Source organism: Podarcis liolepis (assembly GCF_965112155.1).
Source record: "Podarcis liolepis genome assembly, chromosome: 4".
In the NCBI taxonomy this organism is placed as follows: Eukaryota; Metazoa; Chordata; class Lepidosauria; order Squamata; family Lacertidae; genus Podarcis; species Podarcis liolepis.
The window spans coordinates 69899076-69910578 of NC_139558.1; the positions used below are offsets into that span (position 1 = coordinate 69899076).

Genomic DNA, 11503 nt, shown 5'->3' on the forward strand with positions numbered 1-11503 from the left:
TCTTCACACCTGACACTGCCACATGGCGGGCAGGATTATATGCACTAACCAGTGTTTGGTCAATTTTGGTGTGAGACTTATGCCACTAATGCTGCAGTCTTATATCCGGCTTGCTTCAAAACCTGAAACTCCCCCCAAATACCAAGGAATCACTTGGGCTCCACAACACCAGAGGATGCTTGGGAGATAGTGTGTCAACCCACCATTCCATACTGAAACCAGGCTTTCAACAGAGCCATCAACTTTCTCTGCTGGGAAATCCCCCAGATCATTCAGGAACACATAATCGGGTTTCATCAGAGGGCAGGCAATGTGAATGGGCCCACCGCCCTTCTGTACTCCTCAAAGGTGATCAGTGCTGTCAGAGGAAAAAAAGAAAAATATACGAACAAGATGAGATGTGGGAACAGCAAGATAGGACTGGATAGAATTATGAACATTATTTGGACAGATTTGTGGATATTAACGCAGCAGCAAGAAGATGATTGGAATCCCCTTTGGAACTTCAAATATGGGTCCCCCCAACAAAAAATTTAAAATTTGGCTTTGTAATTCGGAATTTATGTGATGTGATTTGATTTGACTGGTCGGTTAATAAAAATTATTTTTTAAAAAAAAGATCAGTGCTGTCAGAGTTGGTGGCGATAAACATCTGGCCAGCAGATGCATGCATATTTCCTTGTATGTATCCCAGTATGCTGGGACAGGGATGCAATCTTACCTAACCTGCAGTTGTCCATCACCGTGATCATATTAGTGAGAAGACCCATCAGTGGTGGGAATGAATATGGAAATGTGGCCTAGAGCTGGACAACTTCTTGCATAAAAATCAGTATGGTTTTTTTGCCTGTAGGAAAGGCACTTATGGGGAGATCATTATCACCTCCTCCCTCTCAGCTATCTAAAAATTTCTCTCTTGATCACACCAGCAAAAGGGTTCCAGATAAAAAAAAAGACAGAAATGTAGGAGACTGTTATAGATGACAATCAACAATGAGAATAGGTGGCACATTTGACACTGTAGATCTACTGTGTAAAGTGGCACCTTTTGAGTATCTGGTTTAGAAATCAATGAAATTTTTAAAATCCCAGCTCAGTAATTTCTGTACTGGATATTTTGGATGAATCAGTACCACTGAGGTAAAATATGCAAGAGCTTACTGTGACAGAATAAAATGCACACCATGCAACCTTTGGCACTTGTGTGTGTGTGTTTTTTACTGTTTATTCATTTGATACAGAAGATTCAAATAAAAATTAGCCACAGATCTCCATCTACAGGGAGAGAAAAAAGAGAGGACTATAACATAGGCTTGTTGCAACATCAGATATAAATAAATGTTGTTCCCCACTCTAATGTTACATTTTACATTGCTCTATAATGCTTCCTTCACAACTTGCTTGTGAGATTGATAAAATAGGAGCATTACTGAGCTATGAGGAACTGGAACTGACAGACCACTAAGTAAAACCTGGCTGAACAAAATCTTGAGCCTAGCATCCCAACATTGCAGGAGAAATCCTGTGGAGCAGTTTTCAGGTAATTGGATCTCCTGTGTTTTGAATATCACATGTAAGAGTTTGCTGTGGAACAGTTGTCCTTCCTTGGACCAATGTATCACAAACCAATTGCCATGTAAACTATTCCAGTTGCTTGACTGGATTGTACTTGCAAGACAAAACCAGTGACCCTTGTTCACTTTGCCAAAGACTTGTATCTAGCCCCTTCCATTTCTGACAGATGATCATACTATTTGTTGGGTGTGCGCGCACACACACAAAATCCTTTTGAATAAGCATATCTTTGTGTAGCTCATAAACATCTTAATCATGCTGACAAAAGATTATAAATATTTTTCAAGAAATGATTCAATCTTCACTTTTCTCCCCCACAACCAACCACTAAGAAACCCAGTAAAGTTCTTTGCTTAAAGAGCTCTGGTGACGACTAATCCATTTATCAGTTTTACATTTCCTGTACATTTCCTGTTTCCTAGGTTTTGCATAGGGGAAAAAACAATCACGTTGTTGAACTGAAACAACACAGTTGAAAGCGTTTCATAAAGGCGCTGTGCCAGTTTCAACATCTGTGCTCAACAGGTTGGCTTTAGTTAGGTAAAGAACAGATCCTCTTTTTGATCTAAATCTTTAATAATTGATCTGAAAACATTTTCATAGGTAAATGGAACTGCAGTATTTCCACGGAACTATAACTAAAGACGACTGTGAAAAATTACTGAGCAAAACAGGAAAAAATGGGAGCTTTTTAATACGAAACAGTGAGAGTATTCCAGGAGTCTTGTGCCTTTGTGTTTTGTAAGTATTTCCCTTTTCATTTAAACTAGTTATCTTGCTTTTCTTTTGGAGAGAATAGCTTCAGTTCAGAGAAACCTAACTACACTTTAGTTATGAAAGTTAACCATGTCTAACTTAAGCCAACATGATATTACGTACACCAGAAGTTTATTTAAGTGGTTTATAGATTTTTCTAAATAAAATATATTGATATCAATGGGGCTTACACACAACTTTCTATGGATTGGGTCCAATCTTTATTATGTTTGGAATTTTTGAGAGATAACAGCCCCCTGATTTTAATAAATCAAAGAAGTTCATCTAGGCATATATAAATGTAATCCCAGGGGTGTGCGCACATGAAAATGATTCTGCTTTTGATTGTAAGTTGCATTTAGAGTCTGGCTCAGATCAAAGTACTTTTTTTGCTGTAAAATGTACATATACAGTAAAATATATATTGGACCAATTTTTGTCAGAAATCTATTTTAAATTCTTCAAATTATTGAAGCCATAACTCTAAATATTTGGTAAATCAATTGTCTCTTTACATATTCATAGTAAATGGTACTTATAACCCCTACACACGGACAATGTTCACAGAAAAATCTTAAAATTAGCAAGTTTTTCAACTAGTAAGCTACACCCATCATCTCTCACCCATATGGTGGTACGTTATTCTCCACCATCCGTTCTCCAATGTTTTTGTGGTGTAGGAGCAGAGTCTTTTTAGATGTGCAGGTTTACATCCAGAGGAGTGATCTACATAATAAAATCAGTTATCACATATGAATGATGGCAAGTGTAGTTAATATTGATCTCAACGGACTGTTCTCAATCAGTACAAGAAACCTCATCATCGTAAATATTACTGGAAATCAAGTTATATTTATAGTTTCTGCTGTATCGAACTTACATCGTTTCCCAAACATGATTACTCTGATTTGTTAGTTGTTGTTTCTGAGTTGTAGGAAAATAACATTTGTTTGTCTCACACTGAAGACGTATCTTAACGGCTTGCTGGACAAAACTAGTGCTATCTCTGATCTCCTTATCAGAAAGCCGGAATTATTGCGACCAACCCCAGATACCATCAGAAGAGAGTTCATGTACACACTACTTAGAAACATCTGTTTCTTTTGAAGTGCTATACAAATTTAATTATAGCAGTGATTCCATTCAGCTCATAAGAGATAACCAGAAATCTAGCAGCATGAATAGCAGTCTTCCTCTAGCATAATGTGGTAGCTCACATGACCATTTCTCTCTGAATGAACTGGATAGGATTTACAGACCTAATGACTCTTTGACATATATGACTATTACAGCAATTTGACAAATAAGGCAATTATTTATTAATGTATCTGTTTCCTATTTAAAAATCAGCTATGAACAGATTATCTACACTTACCGAATCTTCAGGAAACATAATGGACACTTTATGATGCAGGTAAGAAAACGACACAACAACAAACCTATGGTTACATGAAACATACTCAATATGTACTTTTGAATAAATAAGGTATACTATTCATTGTATCAAATTGTAGATTTCAACAGAAGTCTCATAAAAAAAGCAGAAGACCCAGTGGATCAGTTCATTCTCTAGTCAGTTCACACATAAGATCCCTACATGTAAAAGTATCTATTCCACCTGTCTCTTCAAAGAGTCCAATAATCCACATGAAGGGTTGTTACAGTTCCACAGAATCCTTTCACAGAGTCTAAGACAAGGATTTCCTGAATATTAGCCTTGTTTCGCTGTCCTAGGCTTCATCAGTAGAACAGGCTCATATGTAATATTACAGGGTAGTGGATCTTATAGCACAGTAGTGGTTGCAGTCTGACTAGAGAATGAACTGTTCCACTGGGTCTTCTGCATTTTTCGTTGAACTTTATGAGACTTCCATTGAAATCTACAATTTGATACAATGAATAGTATACCTTATTTATTCAAAAGTACAGCCGGATACATCTTGTGTGTTTATTGGGTAAGAAAACGACTACATCTAGAGTAAAATAATGTAATAAATATGCACTTAATAGGTCCTACTAGACGCATATGCCACCTTGCTTAACCTTTTTGTTTAACTACTTTTTTTAAAAAAATCTACGTCTCTGGATGACCTTATTTTGGGGGTATTCATTCAATCTAAAAGTTGGTGGCCACCATGACAACCTTAATTTTCAGCAGGATGGAACTCTGCCAAGAGCACAATATGTATCAGTTTCATATTCACAGTATCACAGAATTGTAGAGTTGGAAGGGACCCCAAGAGCCATCCAGTCCGATCCCCTGCAATGCAGGAAACTCAGCTAAGGCATCCATGTCAGATGGCCATCCAACCTCTGCTTAAAAACCTCCAAGGAAGGAGAGTACTATTCTAGTTATCCATTTCAGTGAAATTAATTAATCTTCGCTCTTGTGAGGAACAGCAATTTGCAAATAGTATAATCAAATGGAAACGTGGCAACAATCTACTTCTTTTGCAGACTTCTGAGGGTGCTCCAAAACAGGACTTCAGAACTTTAAAGGATTTAATTGCTACTTATGAGAAACCAAATCAAGGGCTAGTAAGCAACCTACGCTATCCAGTAAACAGACCTACAACATCCCAAAGATCTCAGACTGTCTACGTCACTAAAGGTGAAGCATATTTGATTCCTGGTAAGAGACACACATAATAATAATCAGAAAAGAATGACATACTACTAATACTATGCTGTATAACAATTGTTGTAATGCAGGAAAATTACGGGTATATATGCTTTTTTCAAGTTAACAAAACTAGTGAAACAACATGAGATGAAATTAAGTTTCACTCACAGTGGACCCAATGAAATCAAGACTTTAAAGACCATTGATTGTAATGGGTCTATTCTGGGTATGGCTAACATTGAATATTATCCATGATCTGTAATGGGAAAGGTCAATAAACTCTGCAGTAGAGGATTGATTATAAATAAAATCATAGAGTTGGAAGGGACCTAAGGGTCATCTAGTCCAACCCCCTGCGACGCAGGAATCGTAGCTAAAGCATCCATGACAGATGGGCATCCAACCTCTGCTTAAAAACCTCCAAGGGAGGAGAGCCCACAACCTCCCGAAGGAGACTGTTCCACTCTCAAACAGCTTGAGCAGCCCTTACTAACACAATGCTCTGTCTTTTTAAAAATGATAAAGCAAGCCTGGTGTGGGATGGTAGTTTAAGAGCGCACAGCTAGCACTCTGGAGACCTAAACCTAAACACAAGTCTCCTCTCAGCCACAATGTACCCATGACTTGGAACATTGGGGTAAGGCAACCATGTATCTGCTTTGAGTTTTGAGGAGGCAGAGTTGGGTTAAAATATAATAGATATGTTTTTTAAAAAAAAAATCAGAGAAAAATATATATAAAATAATAATATAAGAAAACATGTACAGTGGTACCTCGGGTTACAGACGCTTCAGGTTACAGACTCCGCTAACCCAGAAATAGTACCTTGGGTTAAGAACTTTGCTTCAGGATGAGAACAGAACTCGTGCTCCGGTGGCGCGGCAGCAGCAGGAGGCCCCATTAGCTAAAGTGGTGCTTCAGGTTAAAAACAGTTTCAGGTTAAGAACGGACCTCTGGAACGAATTAAGTTCTTAACCAGAGATATCACTGTATTAACAGATATGCCCTTCATGAATTTCCATGGAACTTGACATTAAAAGCATAGAATGGTTTAGGAGGTTCTGAAAGCAGCACTGTGTCAATTAAGCAATTAAACCTTCTGAGTAAAAAGGGAAGTTTCAATCAAGCAGCAGATTCTAATTGATACTCACTAAAACCAAGGCCAGCAGGTACCATCTTAGAACAGGCAATATCCTTTATCTCACACATAGGAGATAATGGCTATCCTTAAAATGGTGTCTGGTGTGAAATGTGAGTACAGAATTTTAAAACACATAGGCTTTTCCTCATAATTCATATGCAAAATTATGCATGTTTGCTCAATGTCAATAGTCTATTTAATTCAATTAGAGCTATAAAATAGAACATAGTAAGAAAGTCCTATTTGAAGTAGTCAGCAGCTTTAAAGGTGCTATATGATGACATGTCAAAGGAATTATTTCAAATCTCTATATAAAAAGTAGTATCAATCAATCACATATACAAAAGTTTACTCTAATAAAAATCACAAAACTGACAGCTTCAGAGCCTAAATAACTAGATTAATTAGTTACCATAGAGGAAATACAAAAGGTTGCAACAACAATGAGGCACCATAAAATTTATGGATCTGATTATTATACTTATATTCCACCTTCTCTCCAAGGAGTTCAAGGTGGTGTACATTGTTCTCCCTCTCCCCATTTTCACTTCACAACATGATTTAGATTAGGCTAAGAGACATCCTATCTTTGGGAAAGATGGAGGGCACAAGGAGAAGGGGACGACAGAGGACAAGATGGTTGGACAGTGTTCTCGAAGCTACAAACATGAGCCTGACCAAACTGTGGGAGGTGGTGGAAGACAGGAGTGCCTGGTGTGCTCTGGTCCATGGGGTCACGAAGAGTCGGACACGACTAAACAACTAAACAACAACAACAAGAGACAGCAACTGGTCCAAGGTCACCCAATGAGCTCAATGACTGAGTGGGGACTAAAATCTTGGTTTCCCAGGGCTTAGTCTAATACTCTAATCACTATCCTGCACTGCTCGCAGCTTAACTGGTCTAATTAGCTATTCCAAAGTCTTTGCAGAATTTTGACTGAGGCATTAAGAGGTACTGTAAATGAGATCTTAAAAAAATAAGAACTTTTGAATAGAAGTTTATATAGCCTACATTTAAGCATGGTAAGAATTTGTTGTCTCTAAGTTACTTCTTACCAAAAAAATATCACTCTTAAATAATTACTATAAAATATTTAGAACAATTAGCTTTATATGTAAGAGGATACAGATAATGTAGGGGAAATAATATATTTATGGAATCACAGGCATGCCTACTCTTAATTAGGTCTCATTAAGTTCAGTTGGAATTCCATCCCCATTTGAATGTGTATTGGATTTTAGCCACACAGTGCTATTTTATACACATTTACTTAGAAGTAATTCTCATTGTGCTCAATGAGACTTCCAGGTAAGTTTGAACAGGACTGCAGTTCAAGGGAATCCCGCTAAAGAGACTCTTGGTCTTTTTAGACACTGAAAAAAGCATTTGATAATGTTGAGTGCCCTTTTCTATTTTCTATTTCAAGTTTTGGAGTTTTGTTATGATTCAATATTTAGAACTGGATAGCTTTAACCAATCCCAAAGCAAAAGTAACAACAAATGAGCATATATAATCCAATCTTACTCTATCAAGAGATACCCAACAGAGATGTATTCTACCTGGTCTTCTCTTTGTGGGTATCCCTACTAATAAAGCAATGAAAACTGATTTACACATGTTATGTTCATTCCTTTTCACATATGGCTTTGAGAAATAAGCATTAGGTAAGGAAGATGAAATTTTAAATAATGAATAAAGGTGATAAATGATTTGTTCTTCTGTTTGCAAATGCTGCAGAATGAATGCAAAATGGGATAGGTCAAAGAATTTGTGATTCAAGTCATTGGAGCTATTGAAATGTCAGTTTGAGAATATCTGTGAAGTAGATTAAAATACAGCATGATCAGACTTCCATTTGTGCACTTCTTCTTCAACCTGTAGCCCCTATAATCTCCTCCCCCATAATCTACTCTCCCAACCCTCTGGAGCTTATTTAGAGGCATTTAAAAGAGGACAATTCCACTGTGCAAGTCTCTTCCATTAGCATATGACCAGCACTGGATACAGGTTTTAATTTTTGTTTTAAAATTATAGCACAGCTGTACATTAAGTTTGTAAAGATTCATAGAATACATAATGCTTATGGCCCAATGCTAAAATGCACGTAGGCTGCATGAAAAGAGCTTTGGATCATACTTCTTTCATTCATTTACCATCTTCCTACTATAAAATTATTTTTAGAAATTGTTTCCAAAACCCACCACAATGAAGCAATAAATAGCAAGGAATTCAGTATCAGTTGTACAAATGATTCTATCTACTTTCGAGCCTCTGTGTTTTAATGACTGTAGTAACCAGTAAGGTATATATGTTTGTTCAGGAACTATAATATTTTCAAAATCGAAAGCCTGTTTTAAATAGTTAGTCTATTCTGGGATGGAAATAAAACATTTGACCCGGAGGTGTTGGATTATTTGGACTCTACCCTTGAGAACTTTGAAAATGGAATCAGAAGCCATATTTCCATTCACCAGAGTAAACATTCACTCAGGAGGGTTGTGGAATCACTAGAGCAATAGGTGACTGCAGGAGGAGGAAGAAATTGGAATTGTTTCCATCCCTTCTTTAAGTGAAAGAGTCAACTTGTTTGTAGTGTGCTGGGTGCATCATATTAACGTTGTCCATCATGACTTTCCTCTATTCCCATTACATAAGCAATGAATTAGAATATTTTACAATTTTAGTGATACTCTTGCTTTAATTAGGAACGAAGCTATATCACTGGCAGGGAAAGCTATCTCATGTTATCTTTGCCTGCCTTGTAATTTATTGAATATTTTTACTAATATATTTGCCAAGTGGAGGGAGTAAATTCTGTGAATGTTTGAACAATTCTCCATTTGTTCCAAGTTTAGATCACAAATGTCCAATTTAGATATTTGCATTACTTCAGATTCAAAGGACCAAAATTGAATTAAAAAACGAAGCGACAGTTGAACAGTCTAAATAAGATGTTGTTAAGACTCTAACTCCTATTAGCCCCCCCACCAGTGCAACTAATGGTTGGGGATATGTAAACTGTGGTCCAGTAAAATCTGTAAGGTCAGAGGTTAACCACCCTTGGTCTAAATGGAAATATTTCCTGACTTGGTTTGGGTCTAATAAACTGCAAGTGTTATTCTGCTTGAGTAACTGGGCTTTATTTCCACCTTTCCCATTGCAGCTTTGTGGAAGGAATGAGCCCAAATTGGGCAAAATTATTATGTGCTCGCAGAAGCGCATATTATGCTGAAACTTTGTGAGCAAAAGCCTCGCCTTGATGGACCCTTCTCAGGAAAAGAGGAATTAGAAGGGAGCAACTTGCAACTGAGATAAATAAGCGTCACAGTACCTTTTCTGCTGCAGTTTTCCTCTCCTAATACTGCTTTGCAGAGAGGTAGCAAGTAGCTATTGGGATTACAGGACACTGATAATGAAATGTGTAGTTATAGCTTCTTCACTGAGCAATATGTCTTATTATGTTCTATACCATGTCATTCTGCAAATGTTCAGTTTCAGCAGCGCTATTCCCCCCCCCCCTAAAAAGAGGTGCCAGAACTCAACACAAACACCTCCCCTGCTCTCTTAGAATGGCAATGCTGCCTACCTGAGAGGTCCCAGAACTGAGTTCCATCTGAAAAAGGCCCTGAGTTTCAGTCAGAAGTAATTATTCCAATACAAGCCATCACACCATCTGTTTGGGTCTGCCAATAAAATATTATCTTTCTCCACTCAGGAATTAGAGAAATAATCAAATGACTTGCTTTTTTTTTCCTCCCCAGAAAATGAAGATGCTGAGGATTATCTTGAAGTCTTACCTGAGTGATTGGCTGAAGGACCATTTCTCATGACTTGCTTCATCTCTCAACACAGACACTAGTCTTGAGTGGGTCACACTCTTGCTAACTGGATAGTCCATTTGACTGGATTTTGTTTTCATTTGTGCTCTAGATAGTACTGCCCACATGGTTATCTCTTGCTTACTTGGCTCTTGCTCCAGCAAAAAACCCAACACTCTTCCTTTTCCTTCCTGTATTCGTGGTACCTATACCTGCCCACTTAAGTGACCACTTCATAGACCTGATGAAATGGAAACTGAGCTGCAAAACTTATACCACTATAAAAGCTGCAGTGCTTAAGGTGTTTCCATTTTAAGAGAAGCAAGTTTAATAGCATCCCGTACATCAGGCATGGCCAAACTTGGCCCTCCAGATGTTTTGGGACTACAACTCCAATCATCCCTAGCTAACAGGACCAATGGTCAAGGATGATGGGAATTGTAGTCCCAAAACATCTGGAGGGCCAAGTTTGACCATGCCTGCCCTACATGGACTCAAGTTTGAACTTGCTACATCAATGATGAACTGGACTATAGACCAGAAAAGCTTATTCTGTAAGAATTTTTAGTTTTTAATCTTTAGCTGTTTCCTTCATTCAACTTTGTGAATACTCATGAACACAAGTGTTGGCTGATTTTATTTTTTTAATTTTCACTTATTTATTTTGGCAATTCACAACTAGCATCGGTAGCAGCATGTTGAACAGAGTAATGCTAAACAGATTTACTTGCAATTAAATCCTACTGAAATAATTGGGGATTAAGTTTGATATACACCATAGAGCTCTGCAAGAGTTACTGCTGATATCCATAACAATATATCAAATACTAAATGATAATTTGCTTCAACTGTATCATGTTATCCTGGCGAAGTAAGTCACAGCAAATTTATAATTATATTGTTAAGGATATTTAAATTTTCAAAGACAGTACTATAAAGTTGTCACTGTGCATAGTTCAATTACAGTGGTGCCTCGCAAGACGAAAAGAATCCGTTCTGTGATTCTCTTCAACTAGCGGTTTTTTCGTCTTGCGAAGCAAGCCCATTGACGGATTAGCGGATTAGCGCTATTAGCGGCTTATCTGCTGATCGGATCAGCTGATAAGCGGCTTAGCGGCTTAGAAAAAGGGGGGGAGGAAAAAAACCCAGCAGGAACTCGCAAGACATTGTCGTCTTGCAAAGCAAGCCCATAGGAAATTCGTTTTGCGAAGCACCTCCAAAACGGAAAACTCTTTCGTCTAGCGAGTTTTCCGTCTTGCGAGGCATTCGTCTTGCGGGGCACCACTGTATTTCTAAATGTCTCACTGTAGTCTCTAGTCAGGTCAGAGGCCACTCTAGTTCCCAAAGGACTTCAAGCTATGCCCCGGAAATGCCAGAACTACTCCCCAGAAGTATAACCAGTTTTACAGCAATACACATGTACATTTAGGTGTAAGTGTTTGCAGGTAGCTACTGTAGAACCTGATCTAACAGCATAGCACACTCTGGGAACTATTTTTGAAAGCCCCCCCCCCTTCAGCTTTCCTACCTTTACTTATGTGTAGTAAAGAAAAAAGAGTTTGTAGAAGCTAGTGCTTTAAAGGTG

General features: G+C 37.9%; 1 protein-coding gene across 3 annotated transcripts; it reads left to right on the plus strand.

Annotated features, from left to right (window-relative positions):
* Positions 1 to 1766: 1766 nt before the first annotated feature.
* SH2D1B (SH2 domain containing 1B) lies at positions 1767 to 10860 on the plus strand. Of its 3 annotated transcripts, XM_083498775.1 has the most exons (5): positions 1793 to 2100; positions 2179 to 2316; positions 3682 to 3745; positions 4789 to 4963; positions 9862 to 10860. In XM_083498775.1, exons 2-5 carry the CDS (start codon positions 2183 to 2185, stop codon positions 9903 to 9905), a joined length of 417 nt encoding a protein of 138 aa, XP_083354901.1. In that variant the 5' UTR covers positions 1793 to 2100; positions 2179 to 2182; the 3' UTR covers positions 9906 to 10860. The 3 variants fall into 3 exon arrangements, with proteins under 3 accessions (XP_083354902.1, XP_083354901.1, XP_083354900.1); XM_083498776.1 differs by having other exon boundaries at positions 1767 to 2316; positions 4789 to 4942; XM_083498774.1 differs by having other exon boundaries at positions 1811 to 2316.
* Positions 10861 to 11503: the final 643 nt, after the last annotated feature.